General features: G+C 41.7%; 1 protein-coding gene across 4 annotated transcripts in view; it reads right to left on the bottom strand.

Moving 5' to 3' along the window:
• Nucleotides 1–21,692, bottom strand: part of USP13 (ubiquitin specific peptidase 13) — a 111,988-nt gene that overhangs the window by 56,959 nt on the left and 33,337 nt on the right. For all 4 annotated transcript variants that reach the window (XM_070946346.1, XM_070946345.1, XM_070946348.1 and 1 more), the window contains exon 3: nt 16,301–16,361. In XM_070946346.1, the coding sequence (XP_070802447.1) occupies nt 16,301–16,361 (61 nt within the window). The remainder of the gene's footprint in view (nt 1–16,300; nt 16,362–21,692) is intronic.

Genomic DNA, 21,692 nt, shown 5'->3' on the forward strand with positions numbered 1-21,692 from the left:
GCTCATGGAGATGTGCCTTTAGTCCTGTAAAGAATTGCTAATGACATGTTGTGATTACAGCTGAAATACTCATTTATGGGCATGGAGGTGAAGTCAGAAAACACACACCCCAAGTCATCTGCAGCAAACACCACATGCCCAGATACTTCTAAAAGCATCTCATCCTAGCTTTACCTGTGCTTAGCTCTAGCCGAAAGACATCCGGTTGCTCCTCACTGTTCCTCAACACACAATAAGGCCCATTTCACATGCAAGGCATATACCTATCTGAGATTATTGTCATTGCCTGTTAATTTAGATCTTTTTCCAGAAGAAAAGAAAATTCCACAGTGCTTTTTCGAGAAAAGTTTCCTGTTAGCAGATACTTCTACCTCCAGTGTCTGTGGTGATTCATAATCATCCTGGCTTGATCCAAAGGGGCTTCTTCCAAATGGTAACTGGACTTTCTTGGGTTTTTTTCTTTGAAAACGTTTTGCTTCTCATCCAAAAAGCTTCTTCTGAAGAAGCTTCTTGGATAGGAACCAAAACATTTTCAAAGAAACTTCTTGAAGAAGCTTCTTGGATGAGAAGCAAAATGTTTTCAAAGAGAAAAACCAAAAAAAAGTCCAGTTACTGTTTGGAAAAAGCACCTTTGAGTTCTGTCTCCAGTTTCAGGAAATCTCATCTCTATCCAGAAGGTGAGGACATATAATGTTAGGAGTTATAATGCCTTGACTTCTTTTCCTGTGGAACAGAGGATCAGTTCTGCTGTTTAGCTGGCACAAAAAGCTATGGTGTTTCCCTGAAAATAAGACCCTGACTTACATTTTTTTGAACCTCGAAATAAGTGTTTGGCCTTATTTTCGGGGGTTATTATTTTGGGGCACTTGGAGGAAACCAGAGGAAATAGAATAGAATAGAATAGAATAACAGAGTTGGAAGGAACCTTGGAGATTTTCTAGTCCAACACCCTGCCCAGGCAGAAAACCCTACACCACCTCAGACAAATGGTTATCCAACATCTTCTTAAAAATTTCCAGTGTTGGGGCATTCACAATTTCTGCAGGCAAGTTGTTCCACTTATTAATTGTTCTGTCAGGAAATTTCTCCTTAGTTCTAAATTGCTTCTCTCCTTGATTAGTTTCCACCCATTGCTTTTTGTTCTTCCCTCAGGTGCTTTGAAGAATAGTTTGACTCCCTCTTCTTTGTGGCAACCCCTGAGATATTGGAACACTGCTATCATGTCTCCCCTAGTCCTTCTCTTCATAAAACTAGACATACCCAGTTCCTGAAACCGTTCTTCATATGTTTTAGCCTCCAGTCCCCTAATCATCTTTGTTGCTCTTCTCTGCACTCTTTCTAGAGTCTCAACATCATTTTTACATCGTGGCGACCAAAACTGAATGCAATATTCCAAGTGTGGCCATACCAAGGCATTATAAAGTGGTATTAACACTTCACATGATCTTGATTCTATCCCTCTGTTTATGCAGCCCAGAACTGTGTTGGCTTTTTTGGCAGCTGCTGCACACTGCTGGCTCATATCTAAACGGTTGTCCACTAGGACTCCAAAATTCCTCTCACAGTTACTACTATTGAGCAAGGTACCACATATATGGTACCTGTGCATTTTCTTTTTCTTCCCTAAACAGCAGGGACCGGCTGTGCATGCGTTTAAATATTTTCAGTGGGGGCTCATTTTAGTGCATGTGCTCAAAAGCCCAATTGGGCTTATTATCAGGGGATGTCATATTTTAGAGGAAACAGTAATATGGGGGAAAAGGAAGGACAAGGATGGGCAAATGTTTTGATGTCCGCTATCATCAGGTGGCTAAAAGAAATACTGGCCAGGGAGGGAAGGGAAAGTGAGGTCAGCTGCTGGATATTTAAAATCAGTGTGAAAATAATCGCCATGGCAAGTGGAGGGGTGAGTATCTAAAATGACATTTTGTTGAAGAGAGCTCTAAGAGGTGCATGTACATTTTGTCCCATCTAGAGCTCTGAAACCTGAAAGTCCTACTTAGCCTATTGAGGGATGGAAAAAGTGAGATAAAATTCACCCGTTAAAGCCATTCACCCGTTAAAGCAACAATTCCTTTCTTATAATTGGTTTCTATACACAAAAGCTTCAAATCCATTATTTTTATTTATTTATCTACTATATTACCCATCTCGTGTACATCAAGGCAAAACAAATGGTGAGCAACTGTAAATGTAAATATAAGTGTGTGTGTGTGTAGATAGATAGATAGATAGACAGACAGACAGACAGACAGACAGACAGACAGGCAGGCAGGCAGGCAGACAGATAGATACGCACACATATACAGATATATATATAAAAACATATTAAAATTACAATAATTAAGGTACAGGTAAAGGTTCCCCTCGCACATATGTGCTAGTCGTTCTTGACTCTAGGGGGTGGTGCTCATCTCCGTTTCAAAGCTGAAGAGCCAGCACTGTCCGAAGACGTCTCTGGGGTTATGTGGCCAGCATGACTCAACACCAAAGGCGCACGGAATGCTGTTACCTTCCCACCAAAGGTGGTCCCTATTTTTCTACTTGCATTTTTTACGTGCTTTCGAACTGCTAGGTTGGCAGAAGCTGGGACAAGTAACGGGAGCTCACCCCATTACGCGGCACTAGGGATTCGAACCACTGAACTGCCAACCTTTTGATCGACAAGCTCAGTGTCTTAGCCACTGAGCCATTGCTTCCCTTACAATAATAATTACAACAAACTAAAGAACAATAATTACAACAAACTAAAAAACAAGGGTTTGGAAGGGATAGATGGGGTGCCTTCTATGTTAGGGTACTAAACACCTCCAACTGACAGGTCCTCCTTATCAAAGTTTCAAATCAATATTGTGCTCAACATTTTTACACACAAATGAAGAAATTCCAACAAAGGTGATCTCCAGCAAGTTGGAAAAACGCCAGGCAAATTAACCTGGTCTTTAACCATTGAGGAAAAAATATTCAGCGGGGGGGAGGAGGGAAGAGTATCCTCAGAAAATATCATACAGAGTGAACTAGTTATTACAGACATATATTTGGTTTATCTCCACAAATGTCCAGATATAATGAACACGTCACTCTCCATTTTATCAATATTACAGCCTTGTATGTTAGGCAAGACTGAGAAAAAAACAGTGATTCAAGGTAACCCCAAAGCTTCATGGTTGGAAAATTTTAATTCAGTTGAGGCCTCCACTTATTTGCTTTCCCTAATCCAGAGATGGGGAACTACAGCCCCCTTATGACGTGCAAACTACAACTCCCAGAATTCCTCAGCCAGCCATACTGGCTCAAGAATTCTGGGAGTTGAAGTCCACAGACCATAAAAGGGCCATAGCTCCCAACCCCTGCCCCTACTCTATGAAACTTTTGACTCTCAAGACCAGATCACAATGAGAGTTAGTGAAGGGCACTGGTTATGATATTGGACTACAGGTAGTCCTCAAGTTATGACCATAACGGAGCCTCCCATCAAGATCATAATTTAGGAAAGTCATTTTGACAATCTGATTTTGCGACCTTTTTATTTTGTGTTAAGCGAAACACTGAGGTCATTAAGTGTGAGAATCAGTTGGCAGGGGTTTGCCAAAAACAGGTGTAAAAATGCCTGATTTTTTGCATAAAATGCAATCATGTGACTGCAGGACACTGCAAAAGGCCGAAAATGCAGCCTGGTTGTGGCCAAAGTACAGTCACGTGACTGAGGGTGGTGGGACCATTGGAATTTCAAATACGATTGAAAGTAGCCCTGGGGAGGTCTGTTTAACTTTGAATGGTTGCTAAGCAACTACCTTTACTGGTGGACTTGGATCTGCATCTTTCCATTTTTAGTGCACAGGTAGTCCTCAATTTACGAGCAGTTGCTTAGCAACCATTCAAAGTTAAACTGTCATTTAATGTTCAAAATTACAATGGCCCTGAAAAAAGCGATGGCCGTTTTTCACACTTACACCTATTGCAGATTCCTCACAGTTATGTGATCAAAATTCGGACACTTGGCATATTTATGACAGTAATTATAATGTGAGGCAAAAGGGCCTCACATTATAACAATAATGTGACCTACTAACAAGCAAAGTCAATGGGGAAGCAAGATTCACTTTATAATTGTGTTACTAACAACTGCAGTGATTCACATAACTGCTGTGACAAGGTCATAAAATGGGACAAAATTCACTTAACAACTATCTCACTTAGCAACTTAGAAATTTTGGACTCCACTGGGGCCGTAAGTCGAGTGAATTTGAGCTATTCACTTTCTCTCAGCCCTGTCTATCTCATGAATTTGATGCTGTAAGGAAAAACTGAAACAGGCAGTGCTCCGCATGCTGCTTTAACCTCCTGAAGGAAATGTGATAATTAAAAAAAAATCAAAATAGCTATTTCAGTCATTTTGCTTTGCCACCCATTGATCCATATACATGCACCCTCCTGCTTGCATTATGCAAAGACAAACTTTATAAAAATTAGATTGCAGCAGAAACCACCCTACAGCTATATCTATAAATACAAAGAAGCCTGTAATTGGAGCAGCAATTAATAAAAATTCAAGGTTTATATAGCAATAGCATTTAGATTTATATACTGCTTCATAATGCTTTTACAGCCCTCTCTAAGTGGTTTACAGAGTCAGCCTCTTGCCCCCAACAATCTCGGTCCTCAATTTACCGACCTTGGAAGGATGGAAGGCTGAGTCAACCTTGAGCCTGGTGAGATTCAAACTGCCAAACTGCTTGCAGCCGGTGATCAGCAGAAGTAGCCTGCAGTACTGCACTCTAACCACTGCGCCACCACGGCTCTATATGGCAGTACCCGTAAGCCTATGTTCTCGAATGATGTAGAGGTATCCCTAAACCAATACAGGATCCTTCAGTTTTCTAAAGATCATAATCCCCATAATCCCTACCCAGGCAATAGCTATATTGGCAGGGAATATAGGAATTGTGGTTCCAACACATCTTGAAATAACCAAGTTTGTGAAGGCTGCTCTACATAATCCCTATTCGTTGGAGGAATTTCACAGAGAATAGAGCACATGCATATAAGTTTTATTTAAAATGATACTTATGAATTCTCTAGGCATATGTCATCGCCATCACTTTTTGAGAACTCAAAACAAAATAGAGTTGGTCCTTGCTTAACAACCACTCGTTCAGCAATGGCACTAAACGAGTGATCCTTACAACTGGTCCTCAGAGTTCATATTACAATGTCAATTATAATGTTGCATAGTCATTCCATAGTCATGTTGTCACCATTTGCAATTTTCTTTGCTGGCTTCTGACAAGCAAAGTCAATGGAGAAGTCAATGGCCATCCAAATATTATTTAACCTTCTGATTCTATAGTATTTCTCCTTGAACACTATGACAGGTAATCCTTCGTTAGCGACGACAATTAGGACTAGAATTACTGACAGTAAGCAGCACAGTCACATGAAGTCACCTTTATGACTGTATCACTTAGTGAAAGCAACTCTGGTCCTAATTGCTATCACTAACCAAAGATTATCTGTATTACAATGTACTAGGAGAAGTCGAATCAGAGGGTTAAATATTATTTTGATGGCTATTCTAAAGGATATCTAGCAACATCTGATGAGTCATTCATTATCCAATTAGAAAAGACTAATTATTTAATCCAATAACACTGGGTTCTCTGGACCAGAAATCCACTTCTTTTAAAATAGCTTAACGGAATAACAGAGTTGGAAGGGAGCTTGGAGGTCTTCTAGTCCAACCCCCTGTTCAAGCAGGAGACTAATGGTTGTCCAATCTCTTCTTAAAAATCTTCAGTGTTGGAGCATTCACAACTTCTGGAGGCAAGTCGTTCCATTGATTAATTGTTCTAACTGTCAGGAAATGTCTCCTTGGTTCTAGGTTGGTTCCCTCCTTGATTAGTTTCCATCCATTGCTTCTTGTTCCGCCTTCAGGTGCTTTGGACAAACCCCCTCTTCTTTGTGGCAGCCCCTCAAATATTGAAACACTGCTATCATGTCACTCCATGTCCTCCTTTTCATTAAACTAGGCATACCCAATTCCTACCACTGTTCTTCATATGTTTTAGTCTTCTCTCCATTTGTGATGAAACAGTAGAAGTAGCCCCATGTGTCTATGTATATTTCCATGTTATATATAGAAATAACTAGATAGTTGTCCAGAAGGCTTTACACTTGTATGACCCAGAAGTTATTTTGAATAAAGGCTTCTTTTCCAAAATTGGCAAGCTCCTCAAAATGCCTACAGATCATCATAACAGCCCTGTTCCGTTTCTCCTTTCGTAGACGTTCCACTGCCATCAGCTAATTCCATTAAAAGGAATTTAGAAGTGCCAAAAAGAAGAGAATATTTGTAGCTCAGGAGTGAACTGTCAAGTCTTTGGCACTCTCTGAGCTTGGCTGTTGGCTTGCAAATGTTTCATTACCCATCATCAAGTACCATCATCAAGTACCATCATCAGACACAGGTTAGGTAATGAAACATCTGGTAAGCCAATGTTTATGGAGCTTGTCAATCATCCAGGTCATGGTTTTCCCAAAGTTATTTTGAGTTATTTTGAGTGGAACAATTGACCAGTTTTAAGTTTCTGGGGGTTATCATAAAAGAGGACCTGACCTGGGGCGCTCACATTGCAGCACTGGTCAAAAGGGCCCAGCAGAGATTATACTACCCGAGACTTCTCAGGAAACAACAACTGAATGAAAAACTGCTGATGGCCTTCTACTGCTGCACCATAGAGAGTATTTTAACTTACTGCATCTGTCTATAATTTGCCAACTGCACAGTGGCAGATAGGACAGCACTCCAGAGGGTCAACGTCATTGCCCAGAGGATCATTGGTTACCCTCTCCTCTCTTTGGAAGAGCTTTATATCTCCCGCTGCTTTTAGAAAGTTCAAAACATTCTTAAAGATCCATCTCATCCTGGCACCCTCTTTTTGAACTATTACCATCTGGCAGACGGTACAGGATAATAAAAACAAGGACAAATAGGCTGAAAAAACAGCTTCTATCCCAGGGCAGTAACTATATTGAATTCTAAGGTATAGTGCAATATTAATGCAATATCGGGTTTTCAATTTCAATTATATAGAATGTGAAGGATGTGTGTTTGTGTTTTTATTTGTATAGTTATAATGTACATTGAAGATGGCATTTAATTTCGTTGTACGATGTGCAATGACAATAAAGTAAACTATTTTTCCAAAAGGAAACTGGACTTCCTTGGGTTTTTTTCTTGAAAACATTACACTTCTCATCCAAGAAGCTTTTTCAGTTCTGATCTGAAGAAGCTCTTGGATGAGAAGCAAAACGTTTTCAAGTGGGGGGGGACCCTAAAAAGTCCAGTTGCCTTTTGGAAAAGCAGCTTTGGGACATCTGTAAGCCAAGCTCGGAGAGCATCAAGGACTCCACGGATTTAGAAATGCTAATGTCGAGAGCAGAGCCTATTTTCCTTCTAAGGGGCTGGAAGCTCCTCGAAGCTGAATCAGAATTTGCAATTAAAACTGGTGGCGTCATCAAGAGAGGTGCCACCAAATGGCACAAGAAAGGAGAACAGGCAAAGCAAAATAAGGCATGCTGTCAGCTCACAAAGAGTGAGGTGACGCAGGGGCCAGGAGCAGGAGAGGGGATGGAGAAGCTGTTATTTTGGGGCAAGCTTTCAGTGGGGGAAATTTCCTTCGTCTACCATCTGGCCAAGCTGAACAAGCGTCACTCCCAGGCGTTGGGCCGATGACAAATGTTCATCACCAGCTGACTGAAAACAGCAGCTGCAACTTCGGCTTCAGGCAATGTTGCTAACTGAATGTGCTAATTATAGCAGGATTATTAGATCCCAAATTGGGCTGCCAAACAAGAGGACTGTTGTATTCAAGGAAGGGGAGAAAAAGGAAGGTACACCCTTACATCGAAAAACACAAGCACAAAGGACTCCCAGGTTGTAAATTCTTCCATTTTCCCCAGTTCCATCCTATTTACAGGCGGTCCTTGACTTTGTTGTTGTTAGTTGCGAAGTCGTGTCAGACCCATTGCAACCCCATGGACAACCTTCCTCCATGCCTTCCTGTCCTCTACCATCCTCTGGAGTGCAATTAAGCTCACACCTACTGCTTCAGTGACTCCATCCAGCCACCTCATTCTCTGTCGTCCCCTTCTTCTTTTGCCCTCAATCGTTCCCAGCATTAGGCTCTTCTCCAGTGAGTCCTTCCTTCTCATTAAGTGGCCAAAGTATTTGAGTATCATCTTCCGGATCTGGCTTTCTAAAGAGCAGTCAGGGTTGATCTCCTCTAGGACTGACCAGTTTGATCGCCTTGCAATCCAAGGGACTCATAGGTGTCTTCACCAGCACCATAGTTCAAAAGCCTCAATTCTTTGGAGCTCAGCCTTCCTTATGGTCCAACTTTCACAGCCATACATTGCAACTGAGAAAACCATAGCCTTAACTATACACACTTTTGTTGGCAGGGTGATGTCTCTGCTTTTTAGAATGCTGTCTAGATTTGCCATAGCTTTCCTCCCCAGGAGCAAGCATCTTTTAATATCTTGGCTGCAGTCCCCATCTGCAGTGATCTTAGTGCCCAGGAAAATAAAATCTGTCACTACCTCTATTTCTTCCCCATCTAAATTATTTGCCAGGAATTAAGAGGGCCAGATGCCAAGATCTTAGTTTTCATAATGTTGAGTTTCAAGCCAAATTTTGCACTCTCCTTCTTCTCCCGCCATTCTTTCCTTCAATATTTTATACTCGATTCCTTTCTATTTTCGCTCTCTTAATAAACCCATGAGAGGATTAAAGAGAAGTGGTGGATCAAAAGATCACTTCGTGAACTGAGTAGGGATTAGAATCTGGGTCTTTCTAAATTTCAGATTCTAAATTTCAGTCCAATACTTTAATCCAGGTTTTCCTAATCTGTCATATTGAAATAGAACTGCAATGGGTTTAATGAAGTTGAAGCACAGAACTGCTCTAATCGCTTTACTACAATTGCTCTTAAAATTAATCCCAGCTAAAACTCATAAACCAACATTGTTCAGTTCTAAAAATACTAACTAAATTCATCCAAAATTCATATCAACCAATAATGTTACTGGGACCAATGAAAATTCCACAAAGACTCCTAAATTCTTCTGTAAAAGTAAAGAAACTCTTACAGTGATTATTTCCAGCCAAGTAGCCATGTCCAACACAGGAAAATAAAACAATTATGGTACCTCAAAGCCTTGTTCAAGCTTGGCAACATTGAGATTTGTGGATTTCAACTCCCAGAATATCCCAACCAGCATGCTACTTCATAGCAGCTAGTAATTGAACTTATTGCCTGGTAAATCAGAACACAATTGTAGTTTCTACCTGAAAACCACATCTTCAGCCATCAAGTACAATTAGAGAACTGTAATAAATAGACTTTTCTCTTTGGGGATACAATAATCCCTTGATCAAATGGGAGGAAAGGGGGTCTGTTAAATGAGGGGGTCTGTTAAATGAGAATGTCTGTTAAATCCAGATGGGATTTGATGTATGTATATTATGTATGTACATTTATTGCATGTGTAAATACGACAAGCGCAGAAGCATATAGAATGCAGAAAAATAACCTTCCAAACAGAGATCTGTTACAAAATTGTATTACATCTTTTGATATATCAGAAGTCTACACTTATGTAGAATTCAAGGAATGTTCACGTTCCTTAAAAGTACTATCCTATTCTTTGGATTTCTTTCAGTTCCAAAAAAAAGTTATCTCCATTTAATTTTTGAGATGTACTTTACCTATCTAAAACAGAAAGTTATTTATTCTGAAATAAAAAGGATGGTATGTTAATTGAGTACACTATTGATTTTCAGGATGATAAAACACTGGGAAAAGTTTGAGTTTGCCAAGAAATATGCTAAAACAGAAGTAAACCAAGCTCCACAAAACCCAAAAAATCAGAAACTAGGTTGTTAATGGTACCAAAACAGGTTCGGAAAGGACTTTTCGAAAAAAAAAAATTACATTCTCTGCTTGTTTATGCATTTCTATATTTTCTTAGCAGTTCAGGCTCAAATCTAGAAAGTCAGCCCCCAAATTAAATGCAGCCTGCTTGCCAAGTGGCCAAAATGTAATCAAGTGATCATAGAGAGCAGAGTGGCCATTATAACTTCAAATCTGGATTATAAATTGCCCTGGTTAGGTCTGGTGTAACTTTGAATAGTTCAGTGGTGAAATGTGAAATTTGTTTCTACCGGTTCTGTGAGCGTGGCTTGGTGTGTGTGTGAGGGGGCGGGGGGGTAATGTGACTGGGTGGGCGTGGCCAACTTTTTTTACAACCTCTTCAGCCGAAAAAAAATGCTTTTAAAAGGCTCTGACGATCCCAGCAGAGTTGCCTGATTGTCAGAGGCTTTTGTTTTCTTTTAAAAGCTTTTTTTTTTTTTGCTTTTAAAAGAAAAAAAAAGCCTCTGACGATCAGGCAACTGAGCTGGGATCGTCAGAACCTTTTAAAAGCATTTTTTTGTAACCTCTTCAGCCAAAGAGGTTGTAGAAAAAAATGCTTTTAAAAGCTTCTGATGATCCCAGCTGAGCTGCACGATCATCAGAGGCTCTTTTTTTTTTACTTTTAAAAGCATTTTTTCGGCCAAAGAAAAAATGCTTTTAAAAGTTTTTTTAAAAAGCCTCTGAGGATCGCGCAGCTCAGCTGGGCATGGGGGGGCAGGGATTTTTGCTACCAGTTCTCTGAACCACCTACCGCCATCGCTACCGGATCAGGCGATCCAGTCAGAACCGGGAGCATTTCACCCCTGGAATAGTTGCTAAGTGATCGGTTGTAGGCTGAGGATTACCTATATAGCGTCCATCCACACTGTTTTTCTTTTATGAATGTTTACATGGAACGAACTAGGAGAGAATTTTTAGAGAGGTATGGATGCATCTATCTGCAGCGTTAAGTCACACCACAGAATTAATCCAACTTTTATAGAAGTAACCATGAATAATAGATGCAGCCTAAGATCATTAGCGGTAGGGATGCGGTGGCTCAGTGGCTAAGACACTGAGCTTGCTGATCAAAAGGTCGGCAGTTCAGCAGTTCGAATCCCTAGTGCCGCGTAACGGGGTGAGCTCCCGTTACTTGTCCCCGCTTCTGCCAACCTAGAAGTTAGAAAGCACGTAAAAATGCAAATAGAAAAATAGGGACCACCTTTGGTGGGAAGATAACAGCGTTCCATGCACCTTTGGCATTTAGTCATGCCGGCCATCTGACCACGGAGATGTCTTCAGACAGCACTGGCTCTTCGGCTTTGAAACGGAGATGAGCATCGTCCCCTAGAGTCGGGAACGACTAGCACATGTGTGTGAGGGGAACTTTTACCTTTACCTTAAGCTCATTAGCTGCCTACTTGGGGGGAGGGGGGAGTCTTGTGTAGCAATTTGAACTTTATGATTCATCTTACTAAAATTTCTTACATTGGTAAATATGGCACAGCTCATTCTAGTCACAGCTCATTCTAGTCACAGCCCCGAAATAAAAGCTTTGCAGAATAAAATGAAATAAGCCAAAGAGGGGTCCCTGTAAACATGTTACTAGTCATACTGTGACCATTTTCTAAACAAATCTTACTTCAATTTGAAAGCAACCTTGTACCGAAGAGGTAGGAATTTTAACCCCTAAAATTCAGAGTTAAATCTGATAATCAGATTCATCAAATCCAATCTGTCGATCTACAAAGTGAACAGAGACAATCAAAGCCCACAGAAGTTAAAATATTCAAAATAATACTGATGTGAATTCAAGTTTCGGAGAAAACAGAATGCCGACCAGGCCTCCCAGGAATTCTACCACCACGATGTACAGTACTTAACCCGTGCAATAGCTTAATGACCGCAGCTGGGAGAGCCAAGATCTGGTCATGGAGTGAGGCAGTCATGTGGGCACCTCACTTAATAACAGTTACAAATGATGATGACCCAAATTCCAGGCTCAATTGTGGTCGTAAATTGAGGACTTACTTGTATATCTCTGTGCTTGGTTAAGCTACAGAAAAGGGAAGCTGGGGAGGGGAAGCTAAGGCAAGATATCTGCCATATATTTTCTCTTGAGCAGAGGGAGTTTCTCTGAAATATTGGATGGCGGCAATTTGATCTAGTGCTGTGATGGCGAACCTATGGCACGCGTGCCAGAGGTGGCACGCAATGCCCTCTCTGATGGCACATGAGCCATTGCGCCAGTTCAGCTCCGCTGTGCATGCGCGCACACCTCCTGCCAGTGAGCTGGTCTTCGGGTCTCTGCCGCACATGCGCGGGGGGCAGGGCATGTGCGCACGCATGCACGGGGTGTGGGGCGCATGCACGGGGTCCACACACGCAATGCATTTGGGGGGTTCAGGCGCGCATGCATTTGTGCATGCACACTTTGGGCACTCCATCCGGGAAAGGTTAGCCATCACTGGTCTAGTGGTTAAGGCAGCAATCTATAAACCAGGAGACTGTGAGTTCTGTTTTAGGCATGAAAGCTGACTGGGTGACTTGGGCCAATCACCAGGAGACTGTGAGTTCTAGTCCCACTTTAGGCATGAAAGCCAGCTGGTTGACTTGGGCCAATCTCACTATTTTAGCACATAGTCTCACACTCAGGGGACAAGCCAGTCAGTCAATTCCACAATGTCAGGCAACCAATGAATCAACACTCAGTTGAACCCCCCTCCAAAAAAACATAATGGGGAAATATTAGGGGGGGGAGGAAAACTAGATGGTGCAGGATTTAAAGACCAGGTCCTTCCTAAGCGTTGTGAGAAGGTACAGAAGGACTATGAGTTAAGCAACCACAGATTGCTCATGGCAGCTAGTCAACTATACCTCTCTGCATGGGTTCAAAGCAGGAGTGAAATGCTCCCGGTTCAGACCGGATCACACGATCCGGTAGCAATGGCGGTGGGTGGTTCGGAGAACCAGTAGCAAAAATTCCTGCCCCGCCCCCCCCCCCCCGTGCCCAGCTGAGCCGCGCAATCATCAGAGGCTTTTTTTTTTATTTTTAAAAGCATTTTTTCTACCACCTCTTTGGCCGAAAAAAATGCTTTTAAAAGTAAAAAAAAAAAAGCCTCTGATGATCACGCAGCTCAGCTGGGATCGTCAGAGGCTTTTAAAAGCATTTTTTTTACAATCTCTTCGGCCGAAGAGGTTGGCCACCCCCACCCAGTCACATTACCCCACCACCACCAAACCACACCCACAGAACCGGTAGTAACAAATTTTACATTTCACCATTGGTTCAAAGATGCAACACTGCAGACCGTGAATGTGATATATATGTCTGTGGAGGTTCTCATCCACCCTGGGTTATGTTTTGCCTCAAAGGTGCTTTTATTTTAAAGGCAACTGGAGTTTCCGATGTTGCTTCTTATCTAAGAAGCTTCTTCGGTTCAATCCAAAGAAGCTTCTTGGATGAGAAGCAAAATGTCTTAGAAAAGAAAAAACAAAAATCCAACTGCCTTTAAAATAAAAGCATCTTTGCTTGAACATGAATGTGCTAGGACACCAATTCACCCAAATTAAGCACATGTATAAAGGCAGCCCCACATCTTCTACCAGATTTTGAGGCATCCAAAATAGATGCTGGCAGACCACATGAGCTGCATTTTCTGTACCTAGAATTTAAACAAAAGCCTCCATCCAAGTGGCCATCACACTGTCATTTTTAATATGACAAAAAAGAGTTTCATTATTATTAATTAGAGCTGCCCACTCTCATAGGCTCTTAAAACATATTACACACACTCACTCTATTAAACCCGTGGAGAATAAGCACATTAATTGCATTACATTTATCATACTCTACTGCATTAATTATACTCATATTCAACTTTAGCTCAAGAGAGCTTGCATTTTGGCAATATTTCTCTCTCGGTCTGAAGAACGTTGCCCAGACCTATTCTACGGAAACAATTCTCAATTAGGTGCAAGAATTATGTGCTTTAATTTCCAGCCAAGACCATACACTATAACAGTGATGGCGAACCTTTTTGCTGTCACATGCCAAAAGTGGGGGGGAGAGGGTGGGGGGGTCACCCACACCCATAATTCAACGTGCCCTGCCACCCCAGGCATGTGCGCGCGACGTCCGTGTGATCCCCCCGCTTTTGGCATGCGACAGCACAGTGGGACCAGAAGTTCTGCTCTCCCCAGGCTCCAGAGGCTTTCTAGCAGCATGGGGAGGGTGAAAACGGCCTTCCCCACCCCCCAGAGGCCCTCCTGAGGCCAGGAATGGCCCATTACCTGACTTCTGGTCCCACCACTGAAAATGGAATTCAGGAGGGTCACCTTCCCAGGCCCCATTTTCAGCCGCGATGGCCTCCTGCAGCCCTCTGCCAGCGAAGACAGAGCTCAGGGGACATGCGGGGCCTTGTCTCTGCACACTTCTAATGACCTTTGTAGAAGACCTTCTTCTCTGTCTTAGGACCCTGTCCCTAAAACAAGATCCTTCTGTCTGAAGACCTTCGGGCATTCTCTCTATGTGCTTCTAATGACCTTTGTAGAAGACCTTCTCTGTCTTAGGGTCCTATCCCTAAGGGTCCTATCCCTATCTTCAGTCAAGTCCTTGTCCCTACATGCTTCTAATGACCTTTGTAGAAGACCTTCTCTGTCTTAGGGGCCTATCCCTAAGGGTCCTATCCCTATCTTCAGTCAAGTCCTTGTCCCTACGTGCTTCTAATGACCTTTGTAGAAGACCTTCTCTGTCTTAGGGTCCTATCCCTAAGGGTCCTGTCCCTATCTTCAGTCAAGTCCTTGTCCCTACATGCTTCTAATGACCTTTGTAGAAGACCTTCTCTGTCTTACGGCCTTGTCTCTATGTGCTTCTAATGACCTTTGTAGAAGACCTTCTTCTCTGTCTTAGGGCCTTGTCCCAAAATGCTTCTACTTATCATTGTAGAACACCTTCTTCTCTGCCTTAAGATCTTGTCCCTACTTGTTTCAAATTACCCTTGAAGGAGACCCTGCTCTACCTGCTTCTAATGACCATTGTCCTAGCAACCTATTTTTAATCTCTAGTCTGTGTAACTCAACCTCAGGCCCCTGAGGTCAAACACAACCCTGATGCGGCCCTCAATAAAATCAAGTTTGACAACCCTGAGCTAGGTGGAAAGAGCTTGAGGATTAAATATTTCCGAACAAGCGTAAAAGCAAAAATAATGGATTTGTTCACATAACGGACCTGGGTTCTTACTTCTTAAAAGTCTGGCTTTGAATCCCTTGCATATTTGTGATGCTAAATTAGAGTTACCGCCTCTTTCTTTTGAAAAGCCCATCTTTAAGAAGCTCCCCAGCAAGCAGAGTCCCTTCACAGTGAGATGGGCGGCATATAAATTTAATAAATAAATAAATAAATAAATTCTACACTGAAGCTGAAACACGGCCAGTAGGTATGAATCATATTTTGTTTTGCTTAATTCCTCTTTCAACCCTTAACATAAGAACATAAGAACTTACTAAAATCCAGAAATTTCTTCATAAATGGGATGAAAAAAATTGAGAGAGAGAAAGAGAAAGAAATGGGTTGTGACAGAAAATAAAATGCACAATTACTCCAGCTGATCCCTAAACCTCAAAACATGCCATAATTTTCCATATATTCACTCAGTTCCTTTCTTCTGAGGTGTCTCGTTGCTTCTTTATGTCTTAAAAAGGAAGAGGAGGAAACTAACAATAAAAAGGGTCATAACCAAAACAGATAATTTACAAGCACAAATATGCACATATACTGACCTCTACCAAATTACACCCTGCTGATTTCAGAAAAGCAAATGTGGATTATAAACACCGCATTTAATCCCAACAAAAGCCACACCAAATTCTTAGCATTGAGAAAGATAAGAAAATGTGTTATCGATTTATTGAGAACAAAGGGCTTGTGTTCAACAAGCAAAGAGTCGGAAATTAGTCTCTCCGTTGTTCTGTCTCTTTCCGTGGGACCTTTTCAGCAACACAAAGAAAGAATTCATGATTGAGTTTACTAAGTCATGCAAAGTGTTTGTAGGGTACATTAAAGGGGGGGTGGGGAAACAGACAGTACATGAATCTTAAAGAAATTCTCAATGCAAGGAGGGAATCCCTCCACAGGACTGAAGCTTATAAAGTGATTTTTTAAAATTTATTTAAAAAATTATTTTAAAAAAAGTATATAATTTTTTTTATAAAATAAAATTTAAAAGCCTCCCCCATCAGCTATAGAATTTGCACTTCAACCGGTGTGAATCAAAACTCAAAACATAAAAAATGCATGCACCTAAGGTTAGTCAGAAGAAGGGTGTGAAAACAGCTCTTTACAATACCTAAAAATAGCTTGGTGTTTCTCCTTTTTGGTAAAGCTCCACCAGATGCCCCTGTTACCTTCTGGAAAGAAAGAAAGAAAGAAAAAATAGATAAAAAAGAAGAGGAAGAGGAAGAAGAGGAAGAAGAAAGTTTTTTTTTTTAAAAAAATCTAATGTTGCTACAAAGTCGTCTCCCCCCACCCCATATATTCAGAAAAAAAGTGGGAACCCACATAAAAGCAGTCTCTATTGATTCTCTGGTGTAAAATTGACTATCATCTCCAATAACTAGAAATTGGTTCTATTGCACCACACAGAGTTGTCATAAAAGCAAATTCAAAATAGCAGCAATGATCATGATAATAGAATCACTAGTTAATCATTGCACCTTGTTGATAGCGTAGTCATGGCACACAGAGGCTAAGACCTAATAGAGATTTAAAAGAAAGTATTCCAACTGGATTCATCCTTTCCTGAAAAGGTAGTCTTGTCTTTTTTTTTTTTTACTTACCTGCTTTTTAAAGAAAGCTTTCATCCTGCCTCTAAGTTCAGCCATCCAACCCAGTTGCCCTCTAAATACATGGACTTCAACAGTCAGAATTCCACAGAAAACAAATCCCTTGACAAAAAGGATGCATGCAAATTCCACGCATTTGAAGGGCATTCATATTGCAGAAAGTTGTTCTCCTCAACCTAGATTCGTCCCCAAACAGAAAAACCAAGTGCCACTAATGCCCTAATGCAGTGATGGCAAACCTATGGCACGCCTACCGGAAGTGGTATGCAGAGCCATCTCTCCAGGCACGCCAGGCATTGTCCGTTGCTCTTCCGTGTTCCAGCGTGCACATGAGCGTCAGCCAGCTGGTCTTTGCGCGCATGGGGGCACTGGAAACTGAAAGAGCAGCTCCCTGGCATGCATGCACTTGCCGGGAAGCTGAGGTTCTTGTTTCGGGCGCGTGCATGCGCACTGGAAACCAGAAGACCAGGTGACCAGCATGCATGCGCACACTGGAAAGCAGAAGCTCAGCTTCCCTGCACACACATGCATGCCAGTCACCTGGTCTTCCAGTTTCCGGCGCTCCCACACGTGCGCGCCGGGGAGCTGCTCTTCTGGTTTCCGGTGCTCCCCCATGTGCCCGCGCTCCCATTTCAGCACCCGCTGCCGAAAAGGTTCGCCAACACTGCCCTAGTGTGTTATTATTGTTGGTCATATGTTTCATTCCTGTGAAGGCACAGAGAGCATTCACATCATGCGCCAACCTTTCTCAAATCCATGTTGTCTCAGGATGATAAACTTTGCAATTCAATACATTAAGAGGACAATCGGGTTGAAGAAGGCTGCCAAAGACTTTGTAACTGATTTAAGAATTTCCTTTTCCCCTCCCCCCTAAAAAAATCATGAGAACTGAAGCTCAACTTATCCTGCCACCATCACAAAAATTCAATGAGAAGTGCACACATTTCACCAAACACTGGTCACCACCATGCTTTCGATGGGAGTATGACAAATGTAATGGGTTGAAAAAATGGGTAGAATGGATATTCTTCCCCTCTCCTGGTGGAGCCTTCTCTAGCCTGGGATACTCCAGATAAGCAGGGGGTCAGACTGGAAGACCTCCAAGGTCCCTTCCAACTCTGTTGTTCTGCTATTCTGTTGGGATTACTTTGAGCATACTGACTAAAATTCAGAGCACTATATTCCATCACATCTGGGCAGGACTAACATAGGACTAACATAGAGAAGGTTCTCTTTAAACATAAAATCTGGATCATGAGCTCCAATAGGGGCCTGAAGACTTGGCTATTCCAACAAATGGGCTGATTTAGATTCTTGGGTGTTATTATTTATAATCATTCGATCTTAACTGGTTTTAATTGGGTTTTTATTGTATGTTTTTATCTGTTTGTTTTTACCTGTGTTCGCTGCCCTGAGTCCTTTCGGGAGAAAGACGGCATATAAATACTTGCAAATAAATAAATAAATAAAGTGCTGCTTAGACCTCTTAGCCATACATCTTGAAAGCAAAATCTCAAAGAAAACAAGGAAACATGTCTTTAAAGCAAGCCTTTATATGGAAGGCTTTTTAGAAATCCTACAAAGTCCACCAAAGTTCAAAACTGAGCTACATTTTATTTTATTATTTATTTATTTTATTTGTCAAGAACGTATTTGATAATAAGTATAAGCACGGATTGGATACGTAAAATAGATACAAATAGAAGAAACATTAGGACATGGAAGGTAGGCACGCTGGTGTTCTTATGCACGCCCCTTACAGACCTCTTACATGGAGTGTAGAGAGTGGGGTAAGCATGCAGACGTGTGGGAAGAAGTCAAAAAAGTCAAGATGGCAGCCATAGTTGTGTGATCATAGTTACTATCTTGACTTTGATTAACATGTCAGGTTTCGATGTCATCTCAAATAAATTGCACTCCCAAACAATTAATCTTTGCTGAAATATTCCATTTATTGAGTACGACAGATCTGGCCCCCGACTTTGTCGTAGCCAATACTAACCCTCTGACCCCCAAACCCTTCCCTTTCCGTTCCCCAATTCTCATCTTCTCATTGGCCATCTTCCAAGTCAGTCTCCCCAGCTTCTGACCTCACCCCACAGGAATGTTCCCCCCACCATCCCATCTCCTAGGGGATATTATCTACAGAGAAATAAGTAGGTGAAAAGTCAAGCCTCGTCTTTTTATGGCAGCATCAGAATGCTGACATAACATTCATATCTCTATAGGTCTGCATGCCAACATCCCTGTAGTGAGATTGAAATCTACAAACGCATATATTTCCATCAATCTTTATCAGATCTTCATCTGTCTTTTGTTTACTTCTTGGCACAAATGTGGTTCCACTTCCTAATATTAAACTAAAATAATTAGAATAGTACACAGACATATTGTTTTCGCAACGGATTTAAGCACTCAAGTGTTCTATTACTACAGAATTACTAAATAATACATAAGCATTTATTTCTCTTGGCTACCATGAAAAAGATTCACAAAATAGGTGAGCGTACCAAAAATGTCCACAGGTAACCTTCAGCCCAGCAAGGCTCTTCTAAGGTTCACACAGACCTTCCCAGGGGTGGGCTGCTGGGGGTTTGCAGGGGTTTGGGAGAACCTCTAGCTAAGATTCTGTGCAGTTGGGAGAACCCCCAAATCCCACTCCTGGCTGGCCTCACCAACCCCGCCCCACCCCTCCCAGGAGTCCCCACACGGCCCATTTTGGATGCAGGTAAGTGTAGGGAGCGTGTGGAGACTCAAGGAGGGCGAAAACCGGGCCTACCGGAAGTTCAGGAAGGCTGGAAATGGGCCCATTTCCAGCTTTCCCGAACTTCCGGTAGGCCCGTTTTTCCTGAGGGCCTCCAGAACCTGGGGAGGCCATTTTCACCCTCCCGGAGGCTCAATTAAAGCCTCTGGAGCCCGGGGAGGGCAAAAACGCCCCCCCCCCATCGTGGTGCAGGAGGCTGACTAGGCCATGCCCACCATAGCCACACCCACCCAGCAATTGGGCAGAGAACCCCTTTGCTAAAATTTTTGAAGCCCAGCCCTGGACCTTCTCCTCCAGAAGTAAACAAGCCCAAAATTTTAGCCTCCTTTTTTTCAGTTGTTTTGGAGGTTAAAAGGAGGCTTAAAAACCATTCTATTGCCTAAAATATTCAGAGTGCTAAAAAAAAAAAAAAAAAAGCCAGTCAGGAAATTAAATAAATTATTATCAATTAAGTCTAAAGTAGACTGCAAACACAGCAACTGTTTAGCTAAACAAAGAAAGCCTCGCTAAAAAGTGATGCAAGCAATCAAATCAAATAGTGAATGCATAAATAAAAACAATTGGAAATTATGTAAAATAGATACTGATACTGTCCCTTACATTTTCTTTCAACGGGGATCAATTTCTCCAGATGTGATTGATGACGCCAAGATTATTTAAAGTAAGAACGCATCTGACATATCTATATATTTCACGTTGGAGGCACCCAAATGTACAGGTCATCTTCAACTTATGATTACAATCTAGCCCAAAATTTATGTTGCTAAGTGAGAAATTTGTTAAGTGAGTTTGGCCCCACTTTATGACTTTTCCTGCCACGTTTGTTAAGTGAATCACTCCAGTTGTTAAATTAAGTAACAGGGTTGTTAAGTGAATCTGATTTCCCCATTGACGTTGTTCATCAGAAAATCGCAAAAGGTAGTCACATGACCTCAGGACACTGCAACTGTCATAAATATGAATCAATATTTGCAAGCCAATTGGCAAGCATCCAAATATAAATCACGTGGTACAATGGTCATAAGTGTAATAAATGGCCATAAGTCCTTTTTTTCAGTACCATTGTAACTTTGAACGGTTACTAAGTGAATTGTTGTAAATCGAGGACTATTTGTATACAGAGCGCCTTCACCTGCATTGGTGTGTCTGCTCAGTAACAGAAGAACACAGAGCTGTACAAGTCAAATCATCTTTGATCCAACACAACTGGTAAATATTGTACATTAGCTTCTGTGGTCAAGTGACTGACAAGTTTACATGTACCCAGTAGTTCCTACTAATGTGTAAACAATCTTCAAGCCAAACCTGCTGGGACATAGCTTCAATAGTTTTCTACAACTTGCTGGAAAGATTTCCAAGAAACCGGAAAGGACATTGCTGGAATCTAAAGTTACCACTGTAAATTAAAATTAGTATTGTCTTCATTTCCAAAAATACTGCACTGTAACCAGCCAATGCAATCCTAGGCTGCATTAACAGAAGGATGCAATCAAGATCCCGTGAAGTTCTAGTACTGCTTTACAAAGCCTTAGTAAGACCACACTTCAAATACTGCATCCAGTTCTGGTCACTACAATATAAAAAAGATGTTGAGACTCTGGAAAAGAGCAGAGAAGAGCAACAAGAATGATTAAGGGGCTAGAAGCTAAAACATACGAAGAACGGTTACAGCAATTTAGTGAAAAGAAGGACTAGGGGAGACATGATAGTGGAGTTCAAATATTTGAGGGGCTCCTACAAAGACAAGGGAGAATCAAACTATTCTCCAAAGCTCCAAGATAAGAATCAATGGATAGAAACTAACCGAGGAGGGAAGCAACCTAGAAGTAAGGAGAAAATTCCTAATGGAAAGAGCAGTCAACCAATGGAAGAACTTGTCTTCAGAAACTGTGGATGTTCCATCGCCGGAAGCTTTCAAAGAGACTGGACAACCATTTATTTGAAATGCTAAAGGGCAGTGAAGGCTAACCTTTTTGCCGTCGCGTGCGAAAAGCAGGAGGAATGTACCTATACCCATAATTCAATGCGCCGCACCGGGTGCACGACCCCCCCACACATGCTCCACACGCTTTTGGCACGCGATGGCATGGTGCCCCCCCCATTCCTTAAAGCTTCAGAATCTGGCAGACACA

The sequence above is a fragment of the Pituophis catenifer genome, unplaced genomic scaffold (genome assembly GCF_029215685.1).
Source record: "Pituophis catenifer annectens isolate HBS135680 unplaced genomic scaffold, rPitCat1.0.hap2 SCAF_6, whole genome shotgun sequence".
In the NCBI taxonomy this organism is placed as follows: Eukaryota; Metazoa; Chordata; class Lepidosauria; order Squamata; family Colubridae; genus Pituophis; species Pituophis catenifer.